The sequence below is a fragment of the Raphanus sativus genome, unplaced genomic scaffold (genome assembly GCF_000801105.2).
Source record: "Raphanus sativus cultivar WK10039 unplaced genomic scaffold, ASM80110v3 Scaffold0904, whole genome shotgun sequence".
NCBI lineage: Eukaryota > Viridiplantae > Streptophyta > Magnoliopsida > Brassicales > Brassicaceae > Raphanus > Raphanus sativus.
The window spans coordinates 17,172-28,315 of record NW_026616218.1 but is presented as its reverse complement, the minus strand read 5'-3'; the positions used below and the strand labels follow the sequence as shown (position 1 = coordinate 28,315).

General features: G+C 36.4%; 2 protein-coding genes across 2 annotated transcripts; both read right to left on the bottom strand.

Annotated features, from left to right (window-relative positions):
- Nucleotides 1-5,648: 5,648 nt before the first annotated feature.
- Nucleotides 5,649-6,935, bottom strand: LOC130503283 (probable dolichyl-diphosphooligosaccharide--protein glycosyltransferase subunit 3B). The gene has a single exon (XM_056997959.1). It carries the CDS (start codon nt 6,841-6,843, stop codon nt 5,794-5,796), a length of 1,050 nt encoding a protein of 349 aa, XP_056853939.1. The 5' UTR covers nt 6,844-6,935; the 3' UTR covers nt 5,649-5,793.
- Nucleotides 6,936-7,651: 716 nt separating this feature from the next.
- On the bottom strand, nt 7,652-9,943 carry LOC108834951 (chaperone protein dnaJ 50). Its single transcript, XM_056997960.1, has 10 exons — nt 9,739-9,943; nt 9,586-9,648; nt 9,443-9,509; nt 9,174-9,233; nt 9,056-9,106; nt 8,881-8,961; nt 8,467-8,579; nt 8,266-8,383; nt 8,052-8,178; nt 7,652-7,977 (listed from the first exon to the last, which is right to left on the bottom strand). Exons 1-10 carry the CDS (start codon nt 9,855-9,857, stop codon nt 7,874-7,876), a joined length of 903 nt encoding a protein of 300 aa, XP_056853940.1. The 5' UTR covers nt 9,858-9,943; the 3' UTR covers nt 7,652-7,873.
- Nucleotides 9,944-11,144: the final 1,201 nt, after the last annotated feature.

Sequence of the window (11,144 nt, the reverse complement as noted above, 5' to 3'; positions counted from 1 at the left end):
TTTTTTTTAAGTTGGTCTAGTGGCAAAAAAAAAGGTAATATTGCCAAATAATAGTAAAAACAACTATTATCAAGATTCTAAATTAATAATATTGATGATACTTATATTTTTCAAAAGAGGCAAGTAGCAGGTTACATGACAAGTACCAAGTAAATTTTACCCAAACCGTACCTCAAAACTCTGATTTTAAAGACCGTTTCCGCTTCAGAATGAGCTGATTGTTAGTAACCACTAACTACCAACAATTAATATTTTTATACAAGGTGCAACAGAAAATATTTTGCGGTCCAATTAAATAATTAGACTTAAGCTTTTACTGTATTTATAAATTCTGAAAGCTTCACATGTTGAGACATTTGTTGTGGCCTTCACGTTTAATTGATGTAATTGTCATTGTCTTGAGTTGTAAATTTGTGACAACATACAATCTGACTAGGTGACACAGCTGTGCTTTTTTGTTTATATAGGTCAAAAATTGTGCTAAGTCATTTTCAAGACAACTATTGCATTTGGGTTAAATCAATTTCAGATTTGAAAATTGATTTTAATTTTTAAAAATATTTCATTTTTAATTTAGTAAACAAGTATACTAAAAGAAGCTGTAAATCTAAATGTTTGTAGTATATGTATTGTTTTTGTTTTGTTAGTTTAGTAACCAAGAGAAGAAATAAAGTGCGAACATAATATGCCATTTAAACTAATACCACATTTGTTGACAAAAAAGAAAAAAAACTTATACCACATTTGTCTTTGACAGCGAAAAAATAAAAAAATTATATCACCTTTCTACATTTAAGTACACATATTCTTTTTCTAATAAATTATATAAATGTATAGATTAACCAATATTTTAAAAAAAAAATTAAAAATTAAAAAGTTGAAATCTAGATTGATCTTTTGGTTCAAACTTTATTTTATTTTTAATTGGTAATTATAAAAAGTTCATGCATCCACAACCGAAGAGTTTACCAAATCACGAAAGGCCGATTTGACTAATCAGCTAGAGTATTTCACACATATGGAACAAAATGAAAGACACAAAACTAAAGGAACTATAAATATTTTGGAAATAAATGGATTCTTTGAATTCAAACATGATTTATTTTACTGAAAGAAGGTTAATGAGCATTTTCGAGTATGCAAAGATTTGGAGGTATAGGACGCTATAGATAGCTGTGCTAAAACTGCAGCTTTTAATTCTAGGCATGTGCTATAAGGGTATAGGGGACGAACCAGCGTCTTGAAGAGAACTTGTATGCTGGATTATATGATACTCTGTCTAATGCTAACCTAGACTGCGGTTTCCAGTTGAGGTATCCCAACCTGAATCTAAAAACTCTACCCAGGTGATGACCTGTAAAAACAGAGGCATGAGGCAGTAGTGCATCATGCATATCAGATTTAATATGATCTACATTAGATGGCACTTTTTGCATTTGAATGGAGTCATTAGCTCCTTTGCTAGTGTGAGCATCTTGGATTTTGTTCTTTTGTCTTTTTTATATTTCCTCTGTCCGTCTTCCAGCTGAGATAGACTATTGTTTTGAGCGATTTCCAAGTGTTTTGGGTTCCTTTTAAGCCCTCTCTTCATACGACAAAAATAGGTATTTGAAGCAATATTTTTACATATTTTAATACTTAAGTTTCACTTGTTTAATTTTTCTCGATGAAAGGTGGATATTGCGGGTCATTTTCAATGGATCAAAGCCACTAATAAGCACTCAGACTTGCGTCTGGTTTGAAAGAAAATCCGCTACCAGACTCAGTTTTTTTTTTCTTATAGCTTTATTCGTTTTCTTTGTCCAATAGTGGAAAGGAATGCCATAGACTTGTATTGAAAATGTAAGTAGGCTGGAAACATTTTTGAGATTACTGGCTCTCATCGCTGGATGAGGAACATCCATTTCGTAAAATTGAAGGAGATTTGTTGAGGATAATAAGGATGCCACTTTCATTATTGAAACGGACGGATGGCATGTAGTGCCCATATCTCTTTATGTGAATCTCTTTGTGACGTTCTAGTGTTAAAGAAAGAACTCAACTAGAGTCTTAATTTTTGGATGCTGGGATTGTAACTCTCCCATTATAAGGTAAATTTCTTTTCTCTACTGGAGCAGCAATGTCTAATTTTGGGATACAGACCGATGGTTTTTGTCTACGGTGATTGGGAGCCTCTGTCCATTTCCTCTTCTTTTTTTTCTCTCTGGTGTAATGGTGATTCATGAGGGTAAGCACCTAAGGTGCAGCAAAATATTGAAAGGAAGAAAACTTCAAACAAAATGTACCAAGATAAAAGACCACTAACCGGTATGCAATAGATGAAAACAAATAAAATTTCACTACAAAGTCAGGGGCGGTCCAAAGCATAGTGAAATGAAACATTGGCTTAAGGCCCTAATTTAATTTTTTTCTAAAAAATTACATTGAAAAAAGCTCACGAATTTGTAAAAAAAAATCTGTTAAAAACTTACTAAAAATGTTTATGGCCTTCAACATCTCAGGGACGTCTCTGTACAAAGTATAAGACCAAAGCAGAGATCTCAATGAATAGCAATAGTAAACGTATTAGAAAGAGGATCTAAAAACATCTTAGGAGGGAGGTAACAGTAGTAGAAACCACTTAATCATCGACACTACCACAAGCCCCCATTTAACTCAGTAGGAGGGATGAGAGGGAACGAAAGGAACTCAGGGCGAGAGGGTTGACATGCAGAGAAAGGTTGGTCGGAGGTGGGAATGTGATAACAAGTATTTGTCAGGGGTGATTTGGATTTGGAAATTTTACCAAAAGTAGTAAAAATGGATAGATAAATTTTACTATGGACAAAAGAGAAAACAAAAATTACCTAGGAGAATGTGCATGGAAAAAAAATTTGGTATAATTTTTCATCATATATATATATATTTGAAATCTAAATTTATATAAATAAATTTTGAGTTGAAATCATAACATGAATTTAATGTTGAGACAAACACAAATCGATCCAATCGATAATGAAATCAACCGAATTCAACCCATCAAATCAAAGTATGTTGAAAATCCTACATCAAATAATAATATATATATATATATATATAACATAAACATTACATAAATTATATGAATTGATTTGCTCACATTAAATAATTTAAGTTGGAGTTTTATATAGAATTCATTATAGAGTGTTAGGGATATTAATCAAGGACCTGGACCGTGGGCCTGGTCCGTAAAGGTTTTATGTGGTGCGGAATTAGACCTTCATTTGGTAAGCCCGTAAAATTGCGGGCCTTACGGGATGGGCTAGAAACCACTTAATCATCGACATTACCACAAGTCCCTTATTACTATGGACAAAAGAGAAAAAAAAATTACCTAGGAGAATGTGCATGGAAAAAAAATTTGGTTTAATTTTTCATCAGATATATATATTTGAAATCTAAATTTATATAAATAAATTTTGAGTTGAAATCATAACATAAATTTAATGTTAAGACAAACACAAGTCGATCCAATCGATAATGAAATCAACCGAATTCAACCCATCGAATCAAAGTATGTTGAAAATCCTACATCAATATAATATATATATATATATATAACATAAACATTACATAAATTATATGAATTGATTTGCTCACATTAAATAATTTAAGTTGGAGTTTTATATAGAATTCATTATAGAGTGTTAGGGATGTTAATCAAAGACCTGGACCATAATTAATAAAATGATTTTAGCCCGAAAAAAAAAATCAAGGACCTGGACCGTGGGCATAGTCCGTAAAAGCTTTATGTGGTGCGGCATTAGACCTTCATTTGGTAAGCCCGTAAAATTGCGGGCCTTACGGGATGGGCTAAAAATGGGAGAGAGAGAGGGGGAGAGAGAGAGAGAGAGAGAGAGGAAATAAGGCGATTCAGCGTTATGGAACTCCGGTGACGGTGGTTTCAGGGTCGATGATACTTCTGGTCTCCTAAACGCCTTCGATCTGACACTGGTGGAGCTTCTTCGAGCCTTCAGAAGAACTTTGCGAACTCACTTTCCACCGAAGAACAAAATCTAGCTCCGGCCATGGGTTATTCATCGGCGGTGCATGGTTCTAGGCTCTCATGCGCTCCATGCATGTCACAGGTAAGAAAAGATTCTTGCTCTCCTGCGCTCCATGCATTGTCGGCTCTAACCAATTATTTCAGCTTTCAGGCAGGTTTTCTTCTTAAATCCAGCACCGGAGCTTCTCCTTCGCTGCATACATGGTCGTCCGACAATGAATCATGTCACCACTTCCTCCTGAATCATGTTTTAAAGTGTCCATGAGCCATATGCCCGTTTGTAATTTTATGTCCCGATATCCAATCCGCAAAGGCCTACATATTTTGTTGTATGGGTTTGGTCAGCCATTTTAAAGACCGCAGTCCGCGCGAACTAGATCCGCTGTGACCCGCTCGAAGACGAGCTCGCTGCAGTAAAAAAGTGTTCTAAATTATAAGAAAAGTTCATATGAATAAAGTGACAAGAAAGTTTTGTTTTTTTTTTTTGAAAAACAGTTGTTTAATTTATGCTTGAAATGGGTACTGATTGAATGAAGTAAGTCGACTATGCAATCCATTCCAAAGTGCAAAACGAAGAGGATTATTTACCAACCATTTGATTGGACCTAAACCTAATCAAAAGTTATTTTCAAATAAGTGGGCTTCAATTGTTTCAAATATTAGTTTCAATGTTTGGCTTCAGAAAAACAAAATCATCCGCTTTTAATATGAAAGACCAAGTTTTCTACAAGAAAAGAAAAGTTTACATTGCAAATTACAAATCAAAAGAAAAATTGTGTGTTCTACATTTTACTTGTACTAAACAACAAACTATTGGGACCAAACTTTCACAATCTCCCATCAAGGGATTGTTGAACCTAATTGATCACATGGAGATTAAAATACAGAACACAAGCGGTGTTTGCTGGATTTGAAGGCAAGAGAAGGGTAATGCAATTTGTTTTGTTATGAGAACAGTCCCGACAGAGATCTCTCAACTTATGACGGAGAATTTGGTTTATGGTAGGCTATGTAGAGTATCAAAGGAATCTGGGATATACGATGGTTGTCATGAAGGTAGGTGTGAAGAAGCTGATCAAGATGTCTGGCTTTTAACTTTTATCTCTATCATATTAGATTGTACAAAGAACTCATACTCGCAAACAAATCTCGACTCAGACTGATTCTTCAAACCGATAGTAACATGAGAATGGGATGAGAATACATTTTCAGAGAAATGAAACCACAAAGGAGAAGAGGAAGATAAAAAACATAGCAAAAGATCCGATAGTGCTACATCTTCTTCTATCAGATTCAGAAAAATCATTTTTCTACGAAAGACTAGATGCACATATAAACTCTACGTGATAATGTAAGGGAGCTGCTGCTTCTTTGCATTTACGTTTCAGTGTGATGATAAATAGAATATTATAACATGGAAATAAACTATCAGGAATGATAAGTGAAATGTTATACTAATAACTATCTTAAGAATGATAGACTCTATATTTCACTTATCCTAACAATTTGGCAATATGCAGATAGACAGCCCAAAAGTATCTGAATTTCTGAATATGGTTCCTCTTATACATAGCCTACAGAGCAGTGAGCAATGGTTGTCACTGACTAGAGAGTAACAACGAACTAGGAAAACAGTAATAAGTTTAAACCATCTGAAATTGTACTACACTGATTCAAAGTAGTAGAGAATCAAAACACAAAAAAAACGTCCAACATATCATATCTCAGTTCAAGAAAACGTCTTGAAAACTAAACCCAACGAGGTGAAATCACTGCCAACTCGAAGGCCAATAGGGATGAATCCCATAACCAGTCTTCCAATTATCCAAGTAAACAACCTGCTTCACAGCCCAGGATGACACAACCAGAGCCACAAGCATCACCAACCTCTGAACATTAACGTTCCCAACTCGAACAAGCACGTTAGTAACAAACGCCAAGAGCAACCCAACCACAGTGTACAAGAACCCCACAGCGAACCCCTCAGCTCCAAGCTGCATCCCTGATCCTTGGTAGAAGAAAACAAGCTTGTTCGGATCGTTACGATCCTGGAGAAACATAGGCATCTTCCTGATAATGTTGTGCATCGTCCCCGCCACGCTGAAGAAGTAGACGAAGATGGCGCCTGATAGCCAAAGCCTGTGGTCATGGAGAAGAGTCTCTCCTCTCAGGATCCGTTTGATGACGAACGGAGTAGCGACGACGATCATCGCTACGATGACGCTGATCTGGGGCTTGGAGAGAAGCGGCGGGCGCTGGATCGGACCTACGGTGAGTTTGGTTCGCTGCTCGACGAACTCGGCCATTGATTCGGCTAACCTAGAGAAATCGGATTGATCCATTTGTCCGGACTCGTCGGTTAGTTTCGACGTCGAGGCGGTTACGAGACGGATGTGAGGGAGAGCGTTGACGTTGAATCGCTTGAAGGAGGATTGGGACTGGGAGAACTCGATCTCGCAGAAGAAGAGTTTGTTTAGATCGGATCCGTTGTTGTTAGCGGCGAGGAAGGTGGCGGAGAGGAGGTGGAATTCGCGGCGGAGCTCTTGGAGACGGAGCTCGGTTTTGCTGTGGAGCTGAGTGGCGTCGAAGAAGACGAGGATGGAGTAAGGGCGTGGAGTTGGGGAGGAGATGAGGAATTTGGAGATTCCATGGTCGTCGAGATGGATTACGCCTGATTCGGAGTTTGATCTGAGGGAGACGAGCTCGTTGGTGAGATCTGAATCGGAATCGGGATCTGAGAAAGATGATGATGATAATGCGATTGATGATAGGGAGGATACGAGGAGTAGAAGAGATAAGAGTTTTTTATTGATCGCCATTGTCTTGTCCTCTAGGGTGAGTTCGGATTCGGAAGGAGAAGAGAAAGGTGAAAGAGGAGGTATTGCCGTTTACCAGAGAGCCTCTAGTTGGAGAAGAGGGTCTACGAAGCTCTTCATTTTGCCATCTCGCTGGTTATCCACGATGGATGGTTTTTATTGGCTAACGTATCCACGTGGGAAATTTTAATTCGTGGTCAGAATCTGCAGCTTAAGAGTTTCTCATCTTAGCTTACCACGCGGTCAAGTTTAATTAGTCGGCCATTTGATTTTCTACATCTTACCTCTCTAATTAGACTAAATATTGTCACACATGCGCCTATAGCAAAGGTATTAGTAATTACATCTAATTAGATTGCCATATAATGGAACAACTCAATAAGTCATGAAATTGGCCTTTCCATTCATGGTTTGTGCAGGATTGTGTGCAATGTGTGGAAAGCAAGTGTTGGACACTAAGATGTATAAGCAAAGCAATGTATAACCAAATCTTTTAGCTTTCACATGTTTTAGTTTCATTCCCTTTGATGTCAACTTGGGACGACTTGTCTTGTGTTATCTTGTGGTTCCTTAACGATCTCAGTGATGTACTACTATTCTCTGTTCCTGTCCGTTCCTTTTCTAGTAATAACAAAAAAAAGCTTCCCTCTTGTGTGGTGAATGGTGATCAATTAACTACGAACTGGGGTTAATGATGGTCTAATGTTTCCTATTAGCTACGTTTCTTGGGTGATCAATAATCATGATTCGTGAAGTTATATTTCGTGTAAGAAATAGATCTGAACATACAACTTCGATAAACAAAATTGAGAGTCAAAACCGGAACATGCCCATTATCAGACATGACCCAACTTGTATATGCTAAATTGAGATTTGGTTCCTTGTACCATACAAATTATACCGTCTCTTCTTGTAACTGGTTTGTTTGTTCAAAATATCTTAATAACATTAAAAGTAATAAAGGTAACAAAAGTGCTTCTGGAACTTGAGTTCCCATGTGTATCCCTCCTTGGATGGTAAGTGATAAGTGGATCTATCTTCTCCGCTTTGATTCTTTACGCATTTCTGCATAGTAGTTCTCAAGGTTCTGCTTCTCCCATAGCCTTCTCTGCACCAGATCTTCCTTTTTGTATTCATCTGACAAATCAACACATTATATTAGAATCAAATCTTTTATTCACATCTTGGTTCGGGTGTGGAGAATAGGATACCGAGATTAGTCCAGGCGTCAAGAGGCACCCCAAGTGATCTTCGTGTTAAGTAAGATGCGTCTTCCCATGAATAAGGAGCTTTCTTAACCTTATATCTCCATACCCAACTGCTGTACCATACTAGAAGCTGCACGGAAACATGAAGCTGAATCAGTGATGTTGAGAAATAGAAACGGGAGTCTGAATAATGTGGACATTCTTGAAAACATGAAACCTTGATGATAGTGTAAGGTAGGAGAACGAATCGAACACCGAGAAGATCCCAGACTGATGGTTTTTCAGCTCCTTTGATTTGTAGGTCGAGTTCATTGCTTAGCTCTTCCTGTAGTTTCCTGCCAAAAGAAGAAACGAATATGATACAGTCCCCAAAGAGACTCACTATCAGCTAAGAAATAGAATAAACAGAAGAGCATACTGGTCGATCTGCTTTGGACCCTTCTTCTTGCTAGATACTCCACCAGTGCGTTCGAGTTCCAAGGCCTTGAGCCTGTTTTTGTAAGCAGGAGTTCGCTTAACTGTTGCCAAAGCCTGCATCAAAACAAAAGCCCCATCAAGAAACTGTTCCCAAAGTCAGTATACAGATTTGATTTTCTTATGTTTGCAAACATAAAAGTATACGAATAACATGATATAGGTCACACGTGCTACGTTTAATGACATGTTTATGATACCCCATAAAACTTGTTTTGTTTTGACAGAGTTATGTAGATGGGTAGTTATGTTCTTAAAAGAGGCATAATAAATAATAACGTAGACTTTGCAGACGCTACGGAACAGTGATTTAGGCTATGAAAACAAAGTGAGAGAACCCCCTGTCTATGAAACGTACCTCATTATACCTCGCAACGTTGTTCAGATACTGAAACGCAGACAAAACTACCAGAAGACCAACAAGAACAGCACGAGGATCCTGGAAACACATTAAGCAGTTGTGTAAATCCAAAATGCCCACTTTTGCAAGAGATATTATATAAGAAAAAAAAAAACAGAGAATAACATCTTACCGACTTATGTCCATATTTGGCTCGGTAGTATTGAGCAGTGTTGTAAAACACCTAAAACACAAGGTGGTTGGTTTTAAAAAAGAAGTAGAAAACAAAGAATGAAAAATGTAGGACAGACCTCACTTGGATGCTCAATAGCATAATCATACTGTGAACGCGTCTCGTTATCTTTCAATATCTGCAACGAAATAAGATTACAAACAAACAATTCAAAAATAGGACTAGTATATATGGATGCAATAAGAAACTAAAAGAACCAAGTAACACTTTAATTGATAATTTAGAAGGAAGCCCATCACAACAATCTCATAGATCCATTAAAAAATTCAGACAATCAAATCAATCGCCTGATATAATGAGAGAACCAAATTAAGGAATGGTAAGAACCTCGTAAGCAGTGGCGATTTTGACAAAGAGCTTCTTGGATTCAGGATCTGGATTCTTATCTGGATGACTAATCAATCACCAAAAACAAAACAATTTAGCCGATCAAATCAAATCGAATGGAATCAAATCAAATCAATACATACTGTTCGAGAGAAAGCTTGTAGTAAGATCTCTTTATATCCGATGCGTTTGCATCTTGAGCCACTCTGAAAATGCACACACATTAAGATTGAGATTGAGAGATTCAAATCAAAATCTGAATTGGGAAAAAAAAGAAGAAGGGAAGGGGGGTGAACCCGAGGAGAGCATAGCAATCGTCTTCGCCGCAATAAATGGCCGTCGAGGATTGGACGAACAGAGAAAGCAAAACAATAATCAATGCCAAGCACCACCGCTCCTTTGCCGGCGGCGCCATCTCTCTCTCTCTCTTGCTGCGTATTGGGAGAAACTGAAATGAGAGAGAGAGATTTACTTTGGTATTTTATTTAGTCTTCATAATTGTAGGCTTGTAGCGTATCGTGCTAAATAATAGGATTATTTTAATAATAAAATTTAATATTACAAGCTATTTTACTTACAGTTTTTTTTTAATAAAAGATATTCTATTTTACTTACAGTTTTCTTTTTGGACGATTTTGATGAAACTAGTTTTTTTTTTTGCTAAAATTTGGAAGTTTTCTTTATTTAGTTTAGTTTTTTATTTTTCTATTCTAATCTTTTAAGCATAAATTTACCTATTATCTATTTATGAAGAATTTGCATTTTATAGTGTTTCCATATGTTAACATTTTTGAAGTTTTTAAGTTGCCGCCTTATTTTGTTTAATGGATTTATACATGTATTTGTTCTCTTAAATGCATTGAATTGAGATCTGGTGGGTTTCTTTCCATATCCATTTTGTAGAGGTTTTATCTCGTTCGTCTTAGCTTTGGATATTCTTTCGAAGGATTCGATTTGGCAGCTAACTTTGACGTCTTCACTCCTCATCCATGTGCAGGGATCCTTTAATTACATTTTTCTTTTGTTCAACGATTCTTTAGTTATATATTTGTCTTTTCTGATGACATCATTTATCTTTTTTGACGGAACAGAGAGATCGCTTCACGGCATACTGCAAATGTTAAAAGAGTTCAAAAATGTTTCTCGTCTTGCTCTCACGCTCCGAATGATAACTGCGAATTGAGTGGTACTGGATAAACGGTTCAACTGCGATTCTAACAGTTACAAAAATGTATATATATATATATATGGTATATGTAGAAATTTTTGGTACTGTTAACTGTAATGGAGTGCGGTTGAAAATATTTGAAGCCTTAACCTCTCTAAAAGATGTTTATTTTTAGATGAGAAAGACCATATAGTCTCTGCTGATATGGCAATTTGTTTCGTTTTCAACTGAAGTGTTTTTCCAAAAAAAAAATATCTTAGACTTTTTCTTCTCTTTTGCTTTTTTTTCTATTTTGCTTTTTTTTTTCAACTCAGACATCAACTTTATATTTACCAAAGAGTGAATATATGATTTTACACTACACAAATGTTTTGACCTCACTTACAAACAAATGGATTTAATATCATCTAGGATCACTATTTGGACCATACACTATCAAATACAAATCTTTGTTGTAATTTCTTCTCAATGAACTCAGACTCCTCCTAGAACTCAGAATAAATCGGTTCTTAAACTACTAATTGGACCACACGA